The 26,914-nt window shown below is 38.9% G+C and overlaps 1 protein-coding gene across 1 annotated transcript; it reads left to right on the top strand.

Annotated features, from left to right (window-relative positions):
- The first annotated feature begins 5,490 nt into the window (after positions 1-5,490).
- PRRC1 (proline rich coiled-coil 1) lies at positions 5,491-22,278 on the top strand. Its single transcript, XM_075178882.1, has 9 exons — positions 5,491-5,692; positions 6,706-6,830; positions 8,773-9,165; positions 11,205-11,341; positions 12,622-12,724; positions 16,016-16,179; positions 16,601-16,704; positions 17,422-17,524; positions 19,544-22,278. Exons 2-9 carry the CDS (start codon positions 6,722-6,724, stop codon positions 19,751-19,753), a joined length of 1,323 nt encoding a protein of 440 aa, XP_075034983.1. The 5' UTR covers positions 5,491-5,692; positions 6,706-6,721; the 3' UTR covers positions 19,754-22,278.
- Positions 22,279-26,914: the final 4,636 nt, after the last annotated feature.

Below are 26,914 nucleotides of genomic sequence, written 5' to 3'. Positions count from 1 at the left end.
AATCAGTCTCCACTGCGCTTCACTGAGGCGCATCCCCACTCCTTTGCCTATGTCGTAGGTGGCTGTGTAGGCCTGAATGGCCTTTTGCTGCTCCTCCATCCTCTGCAGCATATAGAGGGTGGAGTTCCAGCGCGTCACAACCTCTTGTTTGAGGTGATGGCAGGGCAGGTTCATGCTTTTTTGATGTGCCTCTAGTCTACGGTAGGCACTGGCTGAATGCCGAAAGTGTCCAGCAATTGTGCGCGCCACCGCAAGCATCTCCTGCACACCCCTGTCACTCTTGAGGTAATGCTGCACCACCAAATTAATGGTGTGGGCAAAACATGGGACGTGCTGGAAATTGCCCATATTTAATGCCCGCACAATGTTACTGGCATTGTCTGACACCACAAATCCCCATGAGAGTCTAAGTGGGGTAAGCCACTGGGAGATAATTTCCCTCATTTTCTCTAATATGTTGTCAGCGTTGTGCCTCTTATTAAAGCCTGTAATACACAATGTTGCCTGCCTTTGCACGAGCAGCCATTTTGTAGTTGCTGCTACTGATGCAGCTGTTGCTGCGGAAGGGGATGCATCTACCCAGTGGGCTGTCACAGTCATATAGTCCTTCGTTTGCCCAGAACCACTTGTCCAAATGTCCGTGGTTAAGTGGACAGTGGGTACAACCGCATTTTTTAGAGCACTGAGGACACTTGATCGTACTTCTCTGTATACATTTTTGGTATCGCCTGCCTAGTGAAGTGGAATCTCAACGGGATTTGGTACCGGGGACACAATACCTCCATCAACCCTCTAAATCCCACTCCACTGATGGCGGACACCGGGCGCACGTCTAACACCAACATTGCAGTTACAGCCGCAGTTATACGCTTTGCAATAGGGTGACTACTATCGTATTTTGTGGTCATGGCAAACGACTGTTGGACGGTCAATTGTTTTGTGAAAGACTTAGCGGTCTTACGACTTCCCCTCTGGGAAGATGACCGACTAACAGCAGCAACAGCAGCAGTGGCAGTAGTAGGCGTACCGCTGCAGGATTCCTCGGATGAATCCCGTATTGAGGAGGACTCAGTCTGGCTGCTGACTTGGGCTGCAGGACTGAATCTGATGGAGATTGTGGAGGAAGTTGACGAGGAGGGTGTTGCTGGGGTGTATCCAACTGGACCACGGGATTTAGGTGTCCCTGTACCGATGAGGGTCCTAGCCCCAGTTCCTGAACTAACCACTGAACTATGAAGGTTATTCAGGGAGGATGTTCCTAGGTGGGCAAGATCCTTACCCCTGCTTATTTGAGCTTTACATAAGCTACATATGGCCATACATTGGTTGTCTGGATTTGGATAAAAATAACTCCAGACTGAAGAGGTGCATTTTTTGGTCTTCTGACCAGGCATGACGATGGGCTTTTTCATCCCATGGACATCAGCTGTTTCCCCCCCTGGTGCCTCATTTACAATAACCACATCACCATCCTCATCATCAAGTTCCTCCACAGCGCCAGCTACATCATCAATAGCCTCCTCCCGAGCCACCTCTTCCCGTACAGTGATGGGAAGGTCAGGCTTGACAACCACCAACATCCTTGGCCTTGTGGATTTGTGATAATTTCTCTTTAGAAGGCAGAGTTGTTTGCTGTTTTGTTGCTGACAGCATAACTCTCTTCAATTCTTTGTAGGGGGGGGGGAGGAGGAGGAGGGCTAAGATCCGTGGGTGAAGCTGAACCACTAGTCATGAACACGGGCCAGGGCCTAAGCCGTTCCTTGCCACTCCGTGTCGTAAATGGCATATTGGCAACTTTACGTTTCTCCTCAGATGATTTTAAGTTTCTCTTTTTGCTACTTTTTCTTAACTTGGGCTTTTTGGATTTTACATGCCCGGTACTACGAGATTGGGCATCGGGCTTGGAAGACGACGTTGATGGCATTTCATCGTCTATGTCATGACTAGTGGCAGCAGCTTCAGCATTAGGAGGAAGTGGGTCTTGATCTTTCCCTACTTTATCCTCCAAATTTTTGGTCTCCATTATATGTAGCACAAGATACTGCAGAATGTGTGAACTTGGTAATATTGCAGTACCAATGGACTTATACTGCTGGATTGGTTTTGCAAATTTGGTTATAATTACCGTATATACTCGAGTATAAGCCGAGTTTTTCAGCACTTTTTTTGTGCTGAAAAAGCCCTCCTCGGCTTATACTCGGGTGATGGAGATGCAGACCTCAATAAACAGTACTGAAGGGAATGGTGGTATATCCGGAGGCTCCAAACTGTATAGGACATAACAATAAGGAACAATGCAGAGCAGTGTTGGTGTGTATAACTCACGATTTCTTGATAGCAGTTCTCAGTCCGTCCGCGGTATTCCTTAAAGACTGCAAGCAAACAGATGCGGTGCGCTGACTATAATAGCCGTCCAGACACAAAGTCTTTTGAAGGAAAGTTCCTAGCTCCGTTTGGTCCTACCACTCCAATGAATGGGATGTGAAGCGATGAATGGTAAATGAATCATCGCTTCACATCCCATTTATCCTCTGCCGCTGCAGCGCTGGACTGCACTGACAGCCTGTTTAGTGAGACATGAGGAAATCAGTAACAGCCGGGACGTCAGGAACCTCCTGCACAGGCGCGTCTGAAGAATGGAAACATCACTACTTCAACCAGCGCTATTGGAGTGGTAGGACCAAACGGAGCTAGGAACTTTCCTTCAAAAGACTTTGTGTCTGGACGGCTATTATAGTCAGCGCACCCCATCTGTTTGCTTGCAGTCTTTAAGGAATACCGCGGACGGACTGAGAACTGCTATCAAGAAATCGTGAGTTATACACTCCAACACTGCTTTGCATTGTTACTTATTGTTATGTCCTATACAGTTTGGAGCCTCCGGATATACCACCATTCCCTTCAGTACTGTTTATTGAGGTCTGCATCTCCTATATATCCTTTGTGATATATTACATGTTGGTATTGCTACACCAGTCAATCATCCTATTTATTTATCTAGTCTGGGAACAATACATTTGTTTTTATAGATTGTATATATCATTTTTATTTTTGAAATGTACTAGTAGCTGCTGCATTTCCCACCCTAGGCTTATACTCGAGTCAATAAGTTTTCCCAGTTTTTTGTGGTAAAATTAGGTACCTCGGCTTATATTCGGGTCGACTTATACTCGAGTATATACGGTATATATTTTTTTTTTAATTTTTAATTTTTTATTTTTTTTAACTTTTTTTTTATTTTTTAAAAACTTGGGAATAATGGGGAAATAACTATGCCCTTAGAAGCACAGAGCACAGGACACAGCACCACTGGACTGAACAGGACACGGCACAGGACCCAGCAGCAGTACGGAACTCAGCAGGACAGAGCACAGGACACAGCACCACTGGACTGATACTGCAGAATGTGTGAACTTTGTAATATTGCAGTACCAATGGACTTATACTGCTGGATTGGTTTTGCAAATTTGGTTATAATTATATATTTTTTTTTTTTAATTTTTAATTTTTTTTTATTTTTTAAAAACTTGGGAATAATGGGGAAATAACTATGCCCTTAGAAGCACAGAGCACAGGACACAGCACCACTGGACTGAACAGGACACGGCACAGGACCCAGCAGCACTACGGAACTCAGCAGGACAGAGCACAGGACACAGCACCACTGGACTGATACTGCAGAATGTGTGAACTTTGTAATATTGCAGTACCAATGGACTAATACTGCTGGATTGGTTTTGCAAATTTGGTTATAATTATATATTTATTTTTTTTAATTTTTTTATTTTTTAAAAACTTGGGAATAATGGGGAAATAACTATGCCCTTAGAAGCACAGAGCACAGGACACAGCACCACTGGACTGAACAGGACACGGCACAGGACCCAGCAGCACTACGGAACTCAGCAGGACAGAGCACAGGACACAGCACCACTGGACTGATACTGCAGAATGTGTGAACTTTGTAATATTGCAGTACCACTGGACTTTTACTGCTGAATGTGTGAACTTGGTAATATTGCAGTACCAATGGGCTTATACTGCAGGATTGGTTGTGCAAATTTTGTGGTAATTAAAAAAAAATTAATTAGTTTTTGGTATTTTTTTAAATAACTTTTTTTTATTTTTTTAAACACAGGGGAATATTGGGGAAATAACTATGCCCTTAGAAGCACAGAGCACAGGACACAGCACCACTGGACTGAACAGGACACAGCACAGGACCCAGCAGCACCACTGACCTCAGAAGGACAGAGCACAGCACACAGCACCACTGGACTGATACTGCAGAACACAGCACAGCACAGCACAGAACTAAACAGCACAGCACAGAACTAAACAGCACAGCACGAGATCTACCAGGACAGAGGACCACCTAACACACCCTCCCTCTACCCTGATCAATGCCCGAGTGAAGATGGCGGCGACTAGCGGGGAATTTATAGGATCCGAGTATCGCGAGATCCGACAACGGGATTATGAGTCAGAGCCTCAGTTTCAGATTTGAATTTGGCGCCAATACCCGGATCTGTCTCGGATCCGACTCGGATCGGCAACGTTCGGGTGGGCTCGGATTTCAGAAATCCGAGTGCGCTCATCTCTAGTTTTTATTGTGCGTCACTTTCTGTGTTTGAACATTTTTATTAAATTGATCAAAAAGAACCAAGAAATCTATTGTCCTGTAGAAAGTGCGCCAGAAAGCTACAAATGGAGTCTCCATCAAAGTATAGGATGATTCCTGAATAATGGCGCCATCTCAGTACCTGTGAAATATCCTTTTCTATGGAGAAAATCCTGTACAGACCACCATTACACATGGAATGATCCCAAAATGCACCTTTTTACTCCTTGGCAGATCCCCCATTAACTTTAATCCATTGAAAGGTGCAAACTTACAAAACAAGTGCCGTAACGCAATCCAAACACAAGTGGGTATACTGACATTGGAAACAATGGATTTCATTGTTCAACCTGTTGACATTTAGTTTAAGCATGTTTTATAAGCTAGTAAAAGCATGTATTTTAAAAGCACTAGCTATGAGTCCTTAAGGGCAAAGACTAACAATTTAGGGACATGATGGTAAAGCAGATTGGTTTAAACTTTGCAATTTGATGGCATGGCCTAAAATATCTTTATGTTGTGTGGTGTGCACTATAGATTTTTCGCAGTCAAAGTGAACTACACTCCCAACATAACATGATGACTTCACAGGATGATAATACAGTTTTATGCAAATTAGGGGGAAAAATGTGAATTGCATGCACTTCAACATTATCTTTACCCAGTTAATTTTAACCACATTAATAGTATGAAAAGGTGTCATATTGGCAGGTAGGTGTCTACTGATGAGACAGTAACACATTTCATTCACAGAAGCAGACACCCTCTCACACTGTGCAGGGATGGCACAGGCCCCCCGGGCTGGCATCACGGCGCCCCCGGCCCTCCCTCACCCGGCCCTCGGGCTCTCAGTGTAGACACGCCCTCCTCCTCCTCCTCAGTCCGTCTCTCTATCTCCGCCTAGTCCGGGTTACGTGGCAGCACTACCGTCACCACCTAAGCGGCGGACATATTACATGCCGGCGTGGGCGACATCTACAACGGGAGGGAGTCTGACCAGTGAGTCGCCTGCAGCCGCCATACTCCGCCAGGGATCCCAGCAGCACAGCTCTGCCCCCTACCAGTGTCCGGGTGAGTGGGGTGTGCAGTGGGTGCCATGGGCAGGTTGGTCGTGGTGGCAGTGTGTAGTCATAGGGCAGTGATGGGTTTGGGCTACAAGTGCATGTAATAGGGCAGGTGGGGTCCTCGCCCCTGGCTACACATTGCCGTCGTGGCTGATGCTGCTCTTTGTGTGCAAAACTTCACAATAATGTCACCACCTGTGTCACTTGGGAACTTAATTATCTTTTATGTTCAATTATTTTGTATTCATTGTGTGGATGGACGCTTGACGTGGCAGCTCGTTTCTCACGGTCTTGTTGTATTGCAATGTATCCTGGGAAATGTAGTCTTCCATTGACATGTTGTTAAGATCACAGTCAGTCCTTGTCCTTCATGCACCAGGGCCACAATATGAAGTGCTGACTGACATTGCAGATTACACTTCTATACAGTGGTGCTAGGTTTCAGAATATCTACAAATGATATAACTGAGGAGTGCTTTAATGCTGATAGCATACATTTTATAATGATAGCATACATTTTATAATGGGGCTGCATAACATTAGCCAGTTTTGATTCTAGGTGCATGTTTTATAGTTTAAAGATACTCATTTTAGATAAAGAATATGTTTTGCAAAGGTTTCATCGCAGGTCAAAACACCTTATCTGAGCAATGACATGCAAATGTTCTACATCATGTTTAAAGATCAGTTATTCCTTAGAGACACTGCTCTGTTTGTGGTTAAAGTTTCTTGCTTCTGCAAAGTAGTAAGCAAGCACGTATGGAAAACTATATATAGAATGACATATGCCTGTAAGTTTTAATAAACATTTACTGAAAAATAATTTGAATATTTTATCTTTTTGTAAATCGGTTGCTTACATTAAAATACAGTTTTGTTTTTAATCGAAATCTCCATTTTGGTTGCAAATACAAAATAGTTTCTTAACCAGTATTGCATTTTTCCCCCTAATGAACTCTGCTGCTTTATGTAAAATAAATGTATTAAATAGTAATTGTACTGATTAATTTTCACTTTCAGTGCCCCATCACAGAAAATGATGGAAGAGAGTGGCATTGAGACGACTCCTCCTAGCACCCCTCCTCCCAGCACCTTGGGAACATCAAATGCAGCTGCTACAGCTATTACAACACCAATTCCACCAGGTAGAAGTTTTCTTCCAGATTGTTGCAAAATGTGTATCACAATGAGCTAAACTATGTACTGTGGTTATTAATTCATTAGCTAAAGTTTATGTAGAGTATATTTCCACAAAATGTATACATGCATGTAGCAAAATAATCTTACAGGAAGACCCCTTGCAGTACATACAGTGCACAAGTTAACACAAAAAGGGTGTATTTTAAGTTGTATGTAAGTCTATTTGTGGGGTGTAAATACATTCATTTCTATGCTGCGTATGCATAGTAACAATACGGCTTTAGTTATGAGTGTATCTTACACTTGCTCCTGGAGCAGTGGGATGAGGGTGAGCAAGTGTAAGTTGAGTACAGTAAGGGCATGTACACCTGGTAAAGCACACTCCCTGGAGATGCCACTAAGGAGTCTTGGTGGCATCCCCAGATACGCTTCTAAGGTGGCTGATCTTGTGCAGGTACCAGAAGCCACATGTCAAGATAAGTTTTGACAGCAGCAGCACTATCTAGCTTCTGATTGGCTATTTGTGTATTGATCCCTCCCGCAGATAGTACTTTATTCATAAGCATTACAGCTATATTATGTCAAGTTGCAGACATCTACTTGGATATAATTTCCATTCGGCCTACTGCAGTAAAGAAGATTTCCAACGATTTATCAAGCATTAAATTATGGATGTGGCAGTAATAGTAGTTCATAACATTTTATATGTACAGTGCTAGTCGCAAGTATTACTTACACTGTCAAGACGCTACTATTTCTTGTGTGTATGAAACTTCAGTACATCATATTATGTATGAATAGGGAAATATGACCAACATTGCCAAGCTGTATCGCTGGGCATAAGTATCCACATACGTATGCCTGACGTAGAAATACTGCTGCGTTTTTAAACATATTTTTTTGCAACAAAATATTTAAGTGCAGGTGCAAAAAAAAATTAAAAATACCCCACTAAATCAGGGTTTAAATGTCCAATTATTCAATTTTATACCAGGACACTATCCTACTGATTCAATATCTTTGTTATCCTCATTACTAATTACTGTTAATTCTGACCCTTTTTTTTTTAACTTTTGTTGTTGTACCTTGCCATAAGCAGACATCAAATTGTATTTAAAATCGTATTGTATTTAAAACGTGTTTTTTCTTTTCTTCGCCTTTAAGCTCAGTACTGACTTAATAGAGCATTCACTGTACAATAATTATTTTTAGCTGCAAAAAAAAAAAAGAATCTATTTACTGTATAACTCAGGATGTCTTGCAGTGCACCCGGTTGCTGTAGTTGGCTTTTTCAGAAAATACAATACAGTAATGTGGTGGCCTGTGCTTGCACTGAGTTCACAGAGATGCCATTTGGGTAGGCTGACATGATATACAGGTGCTTATAGAAATGTTTGTCACGAAGGCTCCAGCTGACACATCCATATGAGGAAAAATAAATCTGATTGTGTTGATGGTAGTGGGACTAATTTAAAGCATTAAGATCATCTCTCAGCATGCTCCCACTGACATGAGTACATTTAACTTTTGTGATGTGAAATGTTGGAAAACATTAATCATATAGGAAAGTAATCTCATGGCTTAAAATTATAATTGTGATCTATGCATTTTAAATAAAGTATTCCTGTGCCACTATAAAAATTGTTCATCGGCTCATCCAAATAGAGGAACACTTGGGACTTTGCAGTTATTGAAATAGGATATTATCTGCCAATTTGGAGTGCCCTGGCATTTCCCTCCTCATTATGGGAAAACCTCTTTTAATAATGTTTGTGTTTTGTGTGACATGACAGGTACTTTTAGAAGCATTTGCTGACACAATACCTATTGGTGTTCCTAAATTAGTTATTAAAGTTTACTATTTGGGAAACGCATAGCAATTTACGATTGTTGTGTTACTTCTAAATAATAAGCAATAACATGTACTTTTTGTTTTTCCTTTTTCAGTTTTATCAAGTCCTCTGGCTGGTCCAATCTTCTCGCCTATCCAGCCTTTCCCTCAACCTACCTTCTCTTCACCTCTGCCACCTTCCACTGTTCCTCCCATGAGGACGTCTGCTCCTCTCCCATACACATCTCCACCTCCTGCCTCAGGGGTACTGCTGCCTCCTCTTCACACGTCTGCACCTGGCATTTTCAGCAGTCCATTGCCGTCCTTCTCTTCGGCTTCTCTTCCTCCTCCTCTCGCTTCCACTCCTGCACCTGCCTTGTCAGCACCACCTCTGGGTCCTCCTGTCACTGGCTTCTCAGTAACTTCCACCTATGATATCACAAAGGGTCACGCTGGGCGAGCACCACAGACTCCATTGATGCCGTCATTTTCTGCACCCCCTGTCACAGGTTGTATTCTGTTGTATCTGTTACTGCTTTCTGATGTTTAAATTAACACTATAATGAGGAAATACCTTTTTGTAGATACTTTTTATAGATTTTTGCAATTAAAACAAATATCCTATATTGCTTAGGTGCATTGATCAAAATAAGCATTCTGTTATTTTTATGATATTTTGGTCTCTTAGTTGAACCTTTTCCATTTTTCTGTGAGAGCCGTGTCTATTTTGTATTTTGATTTATACTGTTTGATATGCTAGTTATAAAGTGTAACTTGTCCTCTGAGAGTGTAAAACATTCACCGTTACGTGTGTCTTTGCTTTTGGTAGCCTTTGGTGACTTGTATTATGTATCTGAAATATGAGCATTAAATGAAGACTAGTAATATTACTGCTGCAGTATTATGGAGCGTGTGATTGCCACTACACACTGTATAGCTTACGTTGTATCTTAAGTAACTGCATAAAGTATATTGCAGAATTACTTGAACAAGAAAACCATTTCTGTACATTTTTGTTTGCATGATTTATCGATCTGTCAGTGTTTATGTACTTACATTTCATACAAGTGCTTTGGTGTCTTTTAGTAACCTGTCTGATAATGAGCTTATTCCCTGAAGTCAGAGGATCAGGTGTTTGTCAGACATCAGCAACACTGAACAATAAAGGACATAGTTACAATATAAATCTATTAATACTGATGGCGATAGCGTCTTACACACACTAGTTATGTTTAGCCAACCTATGCATGTGTCCAAAAGAATCTAAAGACATAAGAAACATTCTGGTTAATAAAGCAATGTAAAATTTTCCATGTTGTGTCTTAAATATTAAACAGCCAATTCTCTCTCCCATGCCATAGGCTTTTTACACCATGACTTATTTATTATTTCTTAGGCTAGCTATGCTAATTTGGTAGACTTTTGTTTCATTTTTGTGCCAATAATGTTTTTAGTATATTAAATATATATTCTAATGATTGTGTGGATACCAAATATGTGTTTAGGTTACATCAGGGCTATAATAAGATTTATATTTAGTGTTGTTGTAATTATTAGTACTTAGAACATGTAAATATGGGTGTGTGGGTCCCCCCCTCTCATGTTTTTCTATTATGATAGCTATATGGCTTTGGATGCTTGCCTGTACTATTGCTAGCATTGTGCTTTGTTTGTTTTTTCTTAAAGGGACACTTACCATATATATTTTGTTTCTCTTTGACTAATGCAAATATTAAAATTGAAAGTATAAATTATCTGTGTAATAGGGCTAGCAGTCTACTTGCAAAGCTCACAATTTAGTACAGATCCATAAATGATCTTTATCCCTTTCCCAGAGATCTCCTGTCAATCCAATTGAAATGTGATAATCCTCTCACAGTACAGCAGCTTTGGTATAGTGTGTTATTAGGGACATGTCCTAAAAGGGACCCAAATATGACCATCGGCAAAGAAAGAAGTGGCAGATAAATCTCCCAAAGTTATGTTCTCTCTTTGTGACTGCTAGAAGCGACAGTGATGTCTAGCATATACACTCTGCCCTGTGCTATGCACAATTAAGCTCAGGAAGTTCTTTTAACAAAGTGATTATGTGCAGCAGTTCTATTTTTACATATGTATACTTTGCCAGGAATATGTTTTCACTTCAAAAGTCCTACAGTTTTATATAGATGTCAATGTAGAGATTTGATTTTGTGTACAATATTACAGTTCTACTTAGTTAAGGTTTTTTTGAATTGCTCACTCTAAACTCTGGTCAGAAATTATTATACTGCCAGATAGAAAGGTTTTTCTTTCCTTTGGTTATAATGTAGCTTGTGGTCAATTAAGTCTCACCATTGTTCACTTACATTGACATTGGCAATTATCTGCTTTAGGCAGCATTCTGTCCAAAAAGTTAAATTTCCGCAGGATGTGACTTTAACCTAGATAACTCAGGGTTCCAGTGCTATACTGATCTCCATCTTAACACACTTTATTTACCCCTTTTGTTAAAAATAAGGAAATAATGAAGAGTGAAAGGTAATGTTGTAATGTTCTCTTTTTCTAGTGCTGCCAAATCCTGTTATCCAACATGCTCCTAGTACAACAGGTTCTTCTATTACATTTCCAGAGGAACCTGAAGACCCCAGGGTACATGCAGTACCAAATGAAGGACCTTCTGGGGGAATCTGGGGTTTCTTTAAGGTAAGGAGTGCATTTTGTATGGTTTGTGCCAGAAGAGAGGTGTATCTTATGGCATTTTCCCATATTGTCCTTGTTTCACAATATAATGGAGGATTGCCTTGTTCTCTTAGCTATATAACACCATTCAATGGTTACTTTTACCAAAAGTAACCTTTTCATAAACAAAGGATGGCTATAAAATGCAGAACATGATAATTCAACTCTGTGAAATTAAAGTATAATAATGTATTTACTCCCCCGCTTTAGCAACAGCAAAAAATCACATCCTACATGTTGAGGCCAGTCAGAGAATACAGATGTGGAGTTAAAAAGGATAAGCATGACCTTTAAACTTTGTGACATAACCGGTTGTGCCTCTGTGCTTAAATTGTAAAATGTATCACGTCAAGGAGATTTCTGGGCATTTTCCATTTTCCCCAACCCCAATTTCAGAGTTTTCCTGGAAAGAATAATTTTGCCAAGTAACTATACTTTGAAATTTTTAAACATTGTGTCTGAAATCAATGTACCAAACATAAAATATCACATTGATGTTGTTCTCTGTTTTACTGATGGTTGAATCTTTGTGTGCGCAGACTGCTCACTCTTTACGGGAGCTGTGTGCAGCATTTTCTGGACTATCTAAAGGCTGATTTTGCTGCTTGGTCTGAGTGGCAGGATCACTTTCTAATATGTCCACATCCAGAGTAAATTGTATGAGATTAAGCCATTAGGCATGTAATTGAGAAGCCGTGTCGTTTATGGATGCCATAGAGGCCTGTTAGCGCTGTCAGACGGTGACGGCGCACACTATCCGGTGAGGGTAGTCTTCCAACTGTATTTCCAATATGTGCAAAAACTATACGATTGCTTTTGTCTGTTCACAGACTTTGTACTTGTTTTGGGGCTAATTACCCAATCTAATTGTGAAGTTGAAGGAGAAATGCTGCACAGACATATGAATATTTATTCCAATAATAAAACAGTAAATGCACATGTGCAATTTTTTTCTAACATGTTCGGGCTGAGATCTTTGTTTTTATTATACTTTTCTATGCAGTTTTGGAGTTTGCCTCTTTTTCTCAGCAAAGGGTTGAGAAGGATGGAAATATTTAATTATATAAACAATTGATTATTAACAGTGAAAAACAGGCTTTTATTTGCTCTTTCTAAAGCTTTTGCATTTCCATACTTTTATTTTGGTTTAGTTTGAGTGGACATTTGTGTTTTGCAGTTCTGTATATTTATATTTAATCAAATATCTGAATAAGGACCACAATATGCTTTTATGGTTAATGCAGGGAGTTGCTGGAAATCCTATGGTGAAATCTGTGCTGGATAAAACCAAACACTCAGTGGAAAGTGTGATCACAACCCTGGACCCTGGCATGGCTCCCTATATCCGTAAGAAAAATTATATGACGACACATTACATACTTCTTGGCTCTTGTGTGACAGGGAAATAGTCTTTCTTATTGTGTAAGGAATTCTGAATGCTGCATTTCTTGAGGGCAAGACCATATGTTCAAAAGCAAAAACTTGCACCTGGACAAACATGTAGGACATTACTACCTGCTTTTCTATGTAGCACCCAACTACTAGGCTTTATTTTACACTGGGAGTTAGAGTTGAACTAAGATGCAAACTCCTCCCAACTCTAAATCAGTCTGAATGTTTTAAATTTTCCACTCCTGCAGCACAATATGGTTTTGCCAAGGTGTAAAATTGCACCTTCTAACTTTACTCTTAACTAAGGCCCATAATGTTTGTTTTGACCACATTTTTGGAAATAACGAATCATCCTTTGGCAACCCGAGTGTACATTACAGCTAAAACATAAATCCATTCCACACTTCCCCTTCTATTTTCAGTAAATTAACAATGTACAATAAGCTTGGTTTATGCTTATATTCTTGTCCTCGGGGGCTTTTCAGTTATGGTTTGTTCCACACGCCTAGCTATAATTTAAACATACTGTGTTCCAAATATCACAGAACATTCCAATGCAGATATGTGAACAATGATATCCAATGTGCAGTGATGCATAGCAACCATTCAAACATTCGTGGCCATTGACTAACTTGCAATAAATCATTCCGATCCATTTATGGATTGGTTGCTATGCACTCCTGTGGGTAAATCTATGAAGCTGAAAGTTTCCGCATGTTTAAAAAGTGGAGATGTTCTTATAGCAACCAATCAGATCCTAGTTATCATTTATTTAGTACATTCTATAAAGTGATCGCTAGAATCTGATTGGTTGCTATAGGCAACATCTTTACTTTTCAAACCCACCGGAAACCCTCAGCTTGATACATTTGCCCTATGGACTTTTGCAGTTTGTTAGTAAATTACCCCCAATGTATTCTGTGGCAGCTGTTGCTACACTGTGAGGGTGGGAGGGAGAGAATATGGGGCAGGAGCATAATAATCACTAAGGTGCACTCAAGTCTGACACCTGTGTATAACCACGCTCTATGGGCCTGAGTCACTAAGGCAAAAAAAGGAGCAAATGTTCTCTGGGACAAACCAAGTTACAATGCAAGGGGTGCAAATTAGTTTATTATTTTGCACATAAGTTAAATACTGGCTGTTTTTTCATCCAGCACATAAATACTTGATAGCTTTATTATTACACTGAAATTTAAAGTTGATCTAGGACACGCCTTACCCCAACTATAAATCTGTCCCCACATTTTAAATTTACCTTTTCCTCCAATGCAACATGGTTTTGTCTAGGTGCAAAGTTACTACTTTTTTATGCTTTGCTCTCCTTGATGACTCAGCCCCTATATCTTCTACAAATCTTTATCCAAGCAGAGAACCTAAAAACATATAGCACTTTCACTGTTACTTATGTACACAGTGCAAAAATGAAAAATTAAGGTTAGCGTTCTTTATTTCCATTTGAAGCTATTTTGTCATGAAACATAAAAATTATGTTAGAAACTATACCTTCCAGTTATTAAATAAAACAACCCAATACATTTCACAATGTTGATTTTAGCATTGTAGGAATAATTAATAGGTTTTTCGCCCTTATTTAAACTGATAAGGTCCCTTCTCTGGAATACAACCTTCTGTACTGTTGGGATACTAGAAGCAAGGAGGGCTCGATTTGGCAGTAAGACGCAGCAGATCGCTATGGATACTCTGTGTTTAACCCACGTCATGATAAAAATTCAATCTCCCAGAGCAGTAACAATTGTCGCAGGGACATTGAATGTTTGCGTTTGTAGCGTCATGATGACTGGACAGAAAACAAGATCAGCATTGTAGTCTGCTGTATATGTATACATATATGTGTGTGTGCTGTGGTCATTTGGGCTGATTGCTGAATGGCCATGTGTTCAATTTAGCTACACACATTATGGCGGAATATTGTAAGTTTTGCCATTCATACTTTTGCATATAGTACCCAACTGGTCTGAATGAGCGCATTGCAAAGGACCCATAAAGTTGAATGACCCATATGATTCTGGTCATTAGCTGACATGATTTCCCAGCCTACCTAATCCGTGTCTCATCAGCGTTTGAACTGGTTGAATGATTGTTGGTGAGAGACATAGACTGATGTTGGGCCAGTTTGTTACAAAACCTCAAATTTGGCTAATCACATCTCTCAATCACAAAACAGATTATTGACAGAAAGAAAGAGGAACAGACACTGCATTCCAGGCATTTTTGGTTGTGGTAGTACTGTATTTAGGTCTGGAAAAGCAGGATTTATTACATGGCTGGACAAAGCCTGCTCACCATACAGACTGAATAAATGCATTGTAGAGACCAGGACATATGCCACATTCTGTGTGAAACCCCTGATAGACTTCTCTTAATTGTATGAGTCAGGAACAATTAGAATACCTGGATTGTAGAACTCTTCCCTTATTTATCACACACGGTTGTGAAGCGCTCTGCATGATGGAATCCTTTATAATGATACCTGGCCGAGACAGTGAAGTCTGAGGCTGATCTATTACATGTGGGGGCAAAGTACAGAACGCTTCTGCTTCCTGTTTCATCTCACTGCTAATCGCAGTTGTATCAGGGCTCTAAGTGTTGATGAAACACTAATCTGATTCGCTGCTTCTATAATGGAGATGCGCATCTAGTAATTGCAGGGCAAGCGGGGGATTTGATACTGTCAGCAGTGTTACCTTCCAAACTTTCCTAAGGGTGGACCCTGATTGGTTGTATTGACTACAGATCACTAAGCTTATTAATAGGATTCTCCATTACAATTGAGAAGGGCCAGTATATAAAGAGTAAAGAAAAACAAAACAAATGCATTTTCTTAATAGGACCCTTTAATTCTCCAAACACCCTGTCCCTTGTCTAAAATAAAAAGCAAAATGCCAAATCGTTTGGATTTTATCCATTTTTATTGTATATTATTTCACCGAGACTGAAAACTTATTCTTTTATTACTTGTGAAAAATCAGGAATAATAAAACTCTGAATTCCCCCAAAATAAACACTTGATACCATAAGCCCTATATATATGTGAAGGGGGGAGCAGGCTGGTATAATATACCGGTCATATGAGCTGTGAAATATTTAATGTAAAAGAGTCTAGCTTTGTGTTACAATATGACTGGCTCCTAACTTCTAGAGAAATAGTCCAATTTATTGCCTTCATGTTTTCACGCATCCTATTTGCTCTTTTTTACATGGTTTCTTTTAATATTACTGTAGGATCCGGAGGAGAGCTTGACCTAGTAGTAACCTCTAACAAAGAGGTGAAGGTGGCCGCTGTGCGAGATGCGTTCCAGGAAGTCTTTGGCATGGCCCTTGTAACAGGGGAAGATGGCCAGTCTAACATTGCTCCACAACCTATTGGATATGCTGCTGGGCTGAAGGTAGTAATTCTTCTCTTTAAATAAACACTAAGTTAGTCTGTAAATACCTATACTTACAACGTGTAACCTTAAACAAACATTGAACTAAGGATCTTACTACTGTTTGAACTCGTGGATTTTATTTCTCTCATTTTAATCGTTTTGAAAAATAAACTGTTTTGGGTTTGTGCGGTGCCTATCAGTATGTTACCCATTCTTAAAACACTAGAGATGTTCAATGTGCCTAGAATCTTGTGTTATTTATATTTGTGAAGTCTGCAGAGTCTGTCCAACTAGTGCACTCCTACAAGTGGAAAGGGTTTTGGTTTTTTTCTACCCCCCCATTGTCATTACCTATTGTTGATGTATAAATATCACAAACGACATTGTTTTAAGCAGGTATATAAAGTTGCCTATAGTGTATCTCCTGCTTTCTTTACAGGGAGCCCAGGAAAGGATAGATAGCTTGCGCCGGAGTGGTGTGATCCATGAGAAACAGCCTGCTGTGTCAGTGGAAAACTTCATTGCAGAGTTGCTTCCTGACAAGTAAGGTTTGGTTATTTAGGGAGAATTGCACCAGAGGTTTTTCCGTTAAATCAGAATGAATTATAGTTTAGAGGGGATAAAAAAAAATGCATAAGCATGTACTTGTTTATTGCATATGTAGTATCAAAGAAACAGTCATTTCATCATGGAAGCAGGTGAAACAAGAATTGTCAAGTGGGTGCATTTAGGGGTAATTCTGATAATTTCACTCAAAAGTGAAAATTCTGATTTGAGCTCCATATCCTGGCTGAAAACCTTACTCTCTGATGTGTGCCTGACACATGTGTATCCCTAAATCCTTCCTGCAAGCTGCAGAGAACACGCTGCCAGTCTGGAAAAGCCCAGGTCGGCTAGAGTTAGCTGTCTGTCACTCTACTCCTTCTGACGCTGTCTCTTTTTTAAAAAAAAAAAAATAAAAATAAATTTTCTCCCCACCAGACAGGGAATGTGTTGTTTGCCTAACTAGGGGAAACCTAGTGCGTGGGATTCACTGGAGAGCTAGAGCTAAAGGGGCTACTACATGCAGCATTTTTCCTCAGGGCTCCTCTATTCCTCTTACAGAACTAGCTGAGCCCTGCTAGGATTGGGTCAGGGAGCAGGTTAATGAAATCCTTTACTAGGTGGTAGTTAAGATTTAAGTTTGCGTCATACACGTGAATGATCTAAACTTTAGTAAAGTGTAGCCCATAATATACTTTTTCATTATTTTTTTTTAAGGTGGTTTGACATTGGCTGTGTAATTATTGATGACCCGATCAATGGAATACGTTTAGAAAACTTCACTCAAGCCACCCCTGTGCCTATGGAATATGTACAACAGGTTTGTCTGAATTTTGCACTTCAGGTATAATCTACAGTGTGCTGGATTTGCACATAAGGTGGAGAACTCCTTCATGTTCCTATGAAGGTCTAGGTCAGGCCTGGTCAACCTGTGGCTCTCCGGGTGTTTGTGAAACTACAAGTTCCAGTATGCCCTGCCAGCTATCAACTAGCTATCTACTGGCAAAGCATGCTGGGGCTTGTAGGTTCACAACACCTAGAGAGCCACAAGTTGGCCAGGCCTGGTCTAGGTCGTCATGTGAGCTTCTAGCAATTGCTGTGTATGTAGCTCTGCCTCCTGGGGGTAAATGTACCCCCTTGGGGCGAAATTCTGGTCGGTTTGAAAAGTGTAGATGTTGCCTATAGCAGCCAATCAGACTCTAGCTATAATTCTGTAGTATATACTAAATAAATGATAACTAGCATGTGATTGGTTGCTGTAGGCAACATCTCCACTATTTAAACCCGCTGGAAACTGTCAGCTTGATACATTTACCCTCTGGACTCGGTCATATGTACCAGCTGCAATACCTGTATTTGTGGGGCTTTATGGGCTTTGCAGTGGATGATTGCAGACAAAATATCCACACATGCACTTGCACAATTGATTTACAATATAAATACTTATTTACAATTTCCCTCATGGACGGGGCCACTGCATCCTTCACCGTCAGGAGGCTCCATACATTCACTTCACCTGATACATGTTTTCAAGGCAGTATCTATACTAGCAGAAGGCCAGATAATAACCTTTCCAGAAAGAGACACGCCATGATATCCCCTGTATTTACAAAAGTCAGTCCTCTCGGGCTTATTGTGAAAGTGAGGAAGCTTAGGTGGTGCCAACTCCTAGGTGCTGGAGCCCTGGCCTGGGGGAACTCCCCTAGTATGTATCGCAGTGGTAAGCAGATATGTAGGAGATATCCATTTACATGAATAGAAAAACATACATTTAACAGCTCAACCATTTAAGCATTTAGGATAAACCACAAACTGGCATGGCCATCTACATGTTATTTGTATGGTAGGTACAGTACATGATTTCTGGGCTAAGAAGAGATCTTTATTTTATTTATTTTAAAATTTGAACATAAGCAGACTGATGCTTTGGTTGCTGATAAACGTTTGTAACCCTCATTTATTTATTGCATTCCACATAATTTTGCATTAAAACTATATTTTGTTGCAGGTGTTTTTATAAACAGCAGATGTCCTTGTTTCTCTCTACACAAAATTGCATAATAATTATTGAAGCAACATGTTATCAAGAACATTACTAATAGTTTACAAAGTTATTTAGAATGATTACTTAGTTCAATAATGGCAAAAAGGGTCACACACTATTCAAATTGTCACTTGCAAAATACAGCTCAATTGTTCCACAACTTCCACACCTTACAAATCTCCATATACACATGGTAAGAGTTTTTCTATTGTAAAATTACATTGCTTCCATAATGTCATAGGATGATAACGTTAGAAAGCTGTCTCTTGCTTTTCCTCCTTGGTTTTCATTTCACCAGCACTCTGCACATTTAACATGTAACCGTGAAACCACAAATTGTAGATTAGGTTGGGTACATGAATCTAACAGTTTAGCACCTGAGCTGTAACATAACTATCCTGTCTGATCAGGTCAGAAAATCCTGGGGTGACCACATCAGCATGTATGTTGCATCATTATCCTTACAGGAAGAATGATTCTCTGTGCAATCTGATTGTGTAGAGATCAGATACAATCAGTTTATGTGTTATTTGCTAATTGGAAAGACTTTTGAGCGCTGTTGTGTTACAGATACAGTGAGTTTAGGTGGAGAAATGGACACAAACTAATCTGGGCAATGATTCAACTAAATGATATCACACAAGTCAGAAATACCACTGAATGGTATACAGAACCCAATGTAAATGCTAAGCAATTTCATATTAGGTTGTGATGACACGTCTGTTCTATTATGTAGGCTTCATATGTTTAACCTTTTCTATAGTAATATAGTTAATTTGTTTTTTTTCCCCTTAGGCCCAAAACCTCACCCCACAGGACTACAATCTCAGGTGGTCCGGGCTGTCAGTGACAGTGGGCGAAGTGCTGGAGAGAAGTTTAGCACATGTCAGCAGGACTGATTGGCATGTGGCATTCACAGGCATGTCCCGTAGACAGATGATTTACAGTGCAGCCAGAGCGCTCGCAGGGATGTACAAGCAACGACTCCCACCAAGAATTCTGTGAAAACAACCAGCAGGACATGAAGCTTTTTTGATTGTGCTTTGTAGAGCTGAAAGGAAGTAGACCAAATGACTTGGAAGAAACAGTAGTTTTCTAATATTAAAAGAAATTGCAAGCAACCTAGCAAAAATGCCTTCAATGGAAATATCATCTTTGTGTACAATCCAGAGGTTACTTCATTTTTTTCTTTTTAAATATATGCAAAATATTTGAAAAAGTAATGTTCCTTTCCTTCTTTCCACCCGCAATATTAATGTGTATCCAGCTGCTATAGGGGGATTTCTGGCAAATGGTAGACAAATCAAAGGAGTATACATTATATACTGCAGTACATATGGATTTGTAAGTAGATACTTAATAAAACAAATGATGTGGGTGGAACATGTATTACAATTTAATATACCATCTTGTCAAGCTTTAATTTCTGTGTTTTTTTTATAATACAAAATGTGTGTCCATTAATTTTCATATTTGAAATTCCTCCAATCAGGAATATATATTATGATTGCACCTTAATTGTCCCTTTTTGATTACAATATGGTACATATTGCAGTCTACCCCCACCAGATTCTGTTGGTGTATTGTATTGTCCTGGAAATAAGGCCACTGCTTTGTTTTTGTTTTGTTTTTTCAAATAACTATGTTTGTACATTAAAAATATATGTTTCTACTAATTTAAAACTGGTAAAGAATGACTCATAAGGGGCAGAGATTCTCTATTTTGGTCCTCGGTCACTTTTGCAGAACACAGATCTTAGGGGTATATATACTAACTGCCAATTCTGAAGAACTGACAATTCTCTGCGCTTTGCCTTCGTTTTTTAAAAAGACAATTCAATGGGCTTTGTCTTTAGTAAAATTTCTGTTTAAAAAAAAAAAAAAATGACAGCAAAGTGCTGTGATTCGTCACTTCGTAAATATACCCCCTAGACTTTATTTAGCAACTGGATTGCAGCAGATGATCTGAAGCCTAAAACTACATTTATCTGAAATAAGTTTTCACTTAGTAGTCAACCATTTACATCTATATTTGTTTCACAGGGAATTTCAGTCATTGTGTTAAAAATCTATAGTTTGTCAAGCTTCACTTTCCCATAAACTTGTAGAAAGTAGTGTAATAAAATTCAAGTACAGGTGTGGAATCTTTTGTCCCGCAACCTGTTATCCAGAAACCAATGAAAACAGAAATATAAAATTGTGAATTGCTACTGCTCAGTGAAACTGTCAATACACATACACTATCACTGAGTACTTCTATCAACAGACGCTAAGTGTAGCACTGCTAAACACCTTAATAAGATGGGGGATGCACAGGAAAAACTAAAAATCATTTTTTACCTAGAAACACTTAAGTCCAAAGCTGGACTGTATCCTGGATAATAGATCTTATACCTGAACTCAATAACTGAAGTAATATTAAACATATGTCTAATGGGAAACAGGGTGGTAACTAAAATCAGATTCTTGTTATTATGTATAATATAAACTTAAATACGTTTACAGTGGTTAGATTGCTCTAAATGCCTACATATTCAACAGGACAAGAGGCTGATAAGTTGATTTCTGTATTAAGACACTTGTTTGAATGTCTCTTTCTTTGCTTATATGATAATGGTAGCACCCACACTATCACTTATCTATATAGATTGTTTGCAATAGAGTCAGTTCAAACGACATTGCAAACTACATTTAAAAAATTGTCCACAGTCAAATATGCTACCAGTGGTATCTCATAATGGAAGCATTTGTATTTCTCCTATCTTTCACCTTTAAAATATAATTTGTGGACAAATTTTTATCAGCACAAGATGAATGGCATAATGAAGTCATATTTCTAATGATCGCATCAGCATGTGGTTTACATGTGTACTTCTTTTATTGTGACATTGCATACTCTTCAGTTGTAAAGGTTTTAATGCCACAATTATGTTTTATGAGGAAAATTTAAAAAGGCCAGAACTCGCTTTTAAAAACGAAAAGAAATTGTGATTCCCATGATAAGGATTCCAAGCCCTCAAAATTGCTTACATCAACCTCTTAAGAAAACACTAGTCACAAATTAATTCATATTTCTATATACAAGTGAGTTGTCACTTTTAAATCTAATATGGTTGACATGCTAGTTATTTGCTAAACAGATGTAAGAACTGTTAATCATACAGTCTGCAACCTGACGTCTAGCAGCCTGCGGTGTCCATTGCTTTATTAGTTTATTATATGGACAGTTTTTAGTGCGCAATAGATAATCCCAGTTTGTTTTTAGTTTTTTAGTTGATGAAAAGATTGGGGAGGGGGATTATAGTGTTTGATGCACATGTTCACCTCTTTGTGGTTAAATATAATGCTATTTGCCTTAAATACTAGATTACATTGCCGTATTACATATCTACATGCTCACCTTTTTTTATAATTTTACTTTTTTTTTTTTTTTTTAGAATTTTTATACCCAATTTGGAAGCAGTTAACTAATATATTTGCCACTAGTGGCTTGTTATGTGGATCAGAATAAATAAATGTTTTTACAAGTACATTTGTTGTCAGTTGTTTACTGTTTGTTTTACATATTTGTTTATAGGCTGTATTCTTAAAAATAAGGTCTGTTGTCATAATATTAAGGAGAAGGAGGCTTAGAAGCAGCAGAATGAAGATGCCTCCTGTAACAGCCACTATATCTTCTGACCATACACAATCTGCTTATCACTGGTTCTGCCTATCGAGGTCTCCCTTTCCTATTAATAAAGATAATTGTAGTGATCCAGCAAGTGTCATCATTCTCATAAGTTCCGCAATTCTTGGGTTTAGAAACATAAAAATGCAAGGTTTTATCATATAGTATGAGATCTTCATTTAGTAATCTCAACTTTGGGCACTTGCAGCCTGTGAAATTCTTACTTAAGACCTTAACAACAAGGTGAAGGAACAAAGGACAAATGCAAAGTTGGAGAGTTAGAAAGGGTATTCTTTTTGCACGCACTCCTACAGCTATGTCACTGCAATCTTCAAAGCTTGTTTCCACAAAGAGCAGAACATCATCATCACCATTTATTTATATAGCGCCACTGATTCCGCAGCGCTGTACACAGAACTCATCCACATCAGTCCCTGCCCCATTGGAGCTTACAGTTTACATTCCCTAACATACACACAGACAGACAGACAGAGAGAGAGAAAGACTATGGTCAATTTGATAGCAGTCAATTAACCTACCAGTTTGTTTTTTTGAAGTACAGGCTCTAGACCCCCTCCCTAGTGTTGCCATGCCTTTCTTACTCTCGCTTACACAAGTTCAAAGCAGACTGCACTGCCCACAAGGTTGGTTATCCACTGGCATTGTGATAAATGCCAGTGACCCTACGTGTCAAACATAGTCCCATCTGACAGGCAGTTGTGTTTGGGTTGGTGGTAATGAGCATTTACAGTCCAGTATCCTCCATTGGCCCCTTGTGTTGATTTGAGGTGAACCCAAATAATTGAAGCATGCAGCATCCAAAAGAGAGTTGAAACATAAACACTCAACTGCAAGCACAAATGCTAGTGAGCATGTGGTCATTGGAACCAATAGATTCCATTGGGCCTTAACCGATTCCTTTCACCAGTTGTCTGTGTTGCCAAATCTTCCTACTGTACAAAGCACATACTGTTTGGTACTGAAAAATTGTCTTCTGGAAGGTCCAACCTAAAACTATACAGTGGCAAAAACATGAAAAATTGTCGGATTTACTGTAGGATTCTGTGGATTTATTTGGAGCTAATCATCCACAATTGGGTAATTGAAGCACTGACATCTGGGAAAATAGGGTAATTTCCCAGCAAAGTACACATGGCAAAAAAAGTGTTTAGAGTTTTAGTGGTGAAGGGTTGAGGTAACTCGCAACATTTGACAGTAAACTAATATCCTATATATCCATAAATGTTTAAAACATGTTTGGCACTATAGAGCAAGACAATATCTTTGTATTGTCTATGATAGTGTTATAGTGAAAAACAACACATTGGTAGAGATGATTCTCATATCAGCATGGATGGTAGCATTGAACGTCTGTAACACTGGGTTTGGGGTTGGGGAATGGACCTCAATCAAGATGGGATTACTGAATAGAATGGTAGCACTAACCCCCAGTCATGTGTATAGCCCTATATATTGGTAAACCTTGGTTGCCTTACAATTAGGTGGCATCAGGTTGAGGTTGGCAATGATGAGTATAAACTTGATAAACATCATAGTGTTGCCATTGCCACTGGCACATAAGACCTAGGCAGTGGTACTTTATTATAGGCCTACACCAGGTCCTCAAGCAGTTTAACCAAATCACATGTCAACAAGTAATTTCTATTCTCTATGTACTGGTGCCTTAATGTGCAGGGTTGTAAATAAATAAGTGGTAAAGGAGAAGGGGGATTGTGTCCTATTATGGCATATTATGACAGGTATATGAGTATGAAAACTATGGCAATGTAAGGGCAGGAGGTAGAAAAGAAGCGTGGGACGGAGTCCTCTATGTCTTACATCCTATTTCAACATTTACATGCTCAATTATTACTTACTGACAAGTGTGCTGTTAAAGCCATGCACTTGGGCAATGGTAGATGGGCAATTTCTGCACGATTAGTGTCACATTCCTTACTGCATTATTATTTTATCATGTGGCAGAAGCAGGCTGCATGAAAACACAACTTACGTGCGCATCTTATACAGCACATGGTGGACAAGTAGTGTTCCATAAATACCAAGCAAGAACTAACCTATGCTCTCTCTTGCACCCTGCTGTAATCAAAATTGGAACAATTCAGACTTTAGAGATCGATTTAGGTCCTTGTTTTTTTTTTTGTTAAATGTACAATTTGGGTAACCCGGTAAGTAGTAAATTATTTCCTTTAAATGGCACTTTAAATGTTGTCTACATATTGAATGCTACCTTGGCATAAGAAAAGCTGCCAACACGTTTCAATACAACCCCCCATGCTAAGGTATGTCTTCACAGGGTTAGACCTAGAGTGTCAAGACTATTCCATAATATTTGTACATAGAATTCTATCTGATCGGATCCCCAGGTTACCTTGCACATTTTTTTTCACAAAATTTATAAACAAGTCTTTATTTTTATTTCAAATTACAAGCATATATTTACTATAACTTGATGCAATAAAATGTAATGTTCATGTTTATAAGTAGTTCAGTGCTATACGATTTTTGTCTCTGTGGGTCAGCAATCCACACTCAAATAAATCAACGGTAAAGTACCCAGCAACATCATTTTCTATAAACAAAAGTAGCATCACGTAACTTCGGGCACACTTAATCATATTGTTTCTGAAATTCCAGGTTCCAAAACTTTAACTTAGAAATGTAATTTCGTTTGAAAATTACAGGTAGGCAAAGCAGAAGCAAATCATTTTATAAATTGTGAACGTTTTGCTTAACATTGCTGATGAACACAATCTGTCTCACTGCATTGCACTGTATTTCTGGAAGTGAACAATCTCAAAGCATCCTCCCATACCTTTTCTTATTTACTCTATCCCCATTCTTTATTGTCCCTATTAGAAAACAATGTAAACAAAGTATTATAAACCTATGTGTAGAGCAGCCGACATGAAATGAGTTAATCTCTCTGCCTACTTAATAGTTGGGCAGCCAATCAGCAGTGGTGTAATATACTGCTCATGATTGGCTGTCCGGCTGTTAAGTAGACAGCTCACCAGAGATGAGCTAATTTGACAGGAAGTATTCTTTGAGAGCGGTCTATTTTGCACATAGTTTTTTTTATTTAATTCTCTGCAATGATTACAGATTCCTTTTTGTATTAGGTCGGAACAAGAAAGAAGATTTTAGGTAAGTAATAAAAATGGGGAAATATTTTTAATTAAATAGGAGAGCAAATAATTTTATGTTTTTTTAGGTCACTAACATTTTTTTCTCCCCAAATATTTTTATTGGGACTGTTAACATTACAATATTCAGAAAAAAATAACCATAGGTATACAAATTAAAACAGTTAAAGTTTAGAACAGGACGTCTGGTTATTGAAGATCCATCCACCAAATTGTGTATAGTGTGAGGAGCCTGCATTTATGCACGATGCTTAATTATCAATGTGTATCCATTGCTGTAAAATAGATTTGCCCTCACCTGCAGCCAGAACTAGCATTATTATTCATTTTTTAAAATTTTTTTTTTATCTGTTCTTGGATTCTTGGATATTTGGCTGACCATGCCAGAGTTGCCCATTGTGTTGTACTGGTGAATGGGATGACTATAATATTATTACCATATCTAATTATTCTCCCAAAAAGTTTGTATATGCTGTCATTTCCATAAACAGCAAAATAGATCTGCATCACATTTTGGGCATTTGCTATCAGGAAAGCTGCCAATTATGTGTCTCATCCTTGGGGAAGGATATGCCTGATGAATGATTTTGATATCAGCTAGCCAATATAAATTTTAACATGAGTTGGAATATGTGCACTACATCTGTAGTTGTTAAATTAGGGAAATGTGTTCACCACTTTTTAATTCCAGTAATCTCAGTTTCAGGAATGATTTTGGGTTTGGTACACAAGTATATATCAGATTTTTCTAAGACTGGGGAAATATTATTTATTTCTATTGTAACGTCCATAACTATCGCCACCAGTAAAGAGTCAGATGCGATCAATGTTCCAACGAACAAAGACATTTAAGAGCAAAATATAACAAAGTATAACCGATAAATAAATATGCTTGCACACTGGATCCAGTATCAGCTCAATCCTAAAGTCTGTGTAGTGAGAGAGTTACTGTACCCAGTGGCCTGTTTATATATAGTTTGAGTTGTAAGAAAAGTGATGATGTCACAATGTACCCAAAATATAACACTAAGCTCTTTCTTCATTAGTCCAGAATAGTCCAGTACAATGCAGGTCATAGGTCAGTTCAAACAACGCTTTTCCAAAGGTGGGAGCAACTCATTCCAACAGCTGCATACCTGTCTTGCCTAGGAAACCACCAAAAACTAACCTATTAACATATTCAGTACAAAGGATTTTGAGTATTAATCTTATACTATTCGTAACTGGCGATCGCTATGTGCAGTTGCTTTGCTAAAGATACCAGATTCCTGCTGGTAAAATGTGGTTTAATATAAGACCAAACACTCTGCATTTCTTATGATCTGAACCCTA

The sequence above is a fragment of the Mixophyes fleayi genome, chromosome 1, assembly GCF_038048845.1.
Source record: "Mixophyes fleayi isolate aMixFle1 chromosome 1, aMixFle1.hap1, whole genome shotgun sequence".
Lineage (NCBI taxonomy): Eukaryota > Metazoa > Chordata > Amphibia > Anura > Limnodynastidae > Mixophyes > Mixophyes fleayi.
This window is presented reverse-complemented; position numbering and strand designations above follow the sequence as displayed.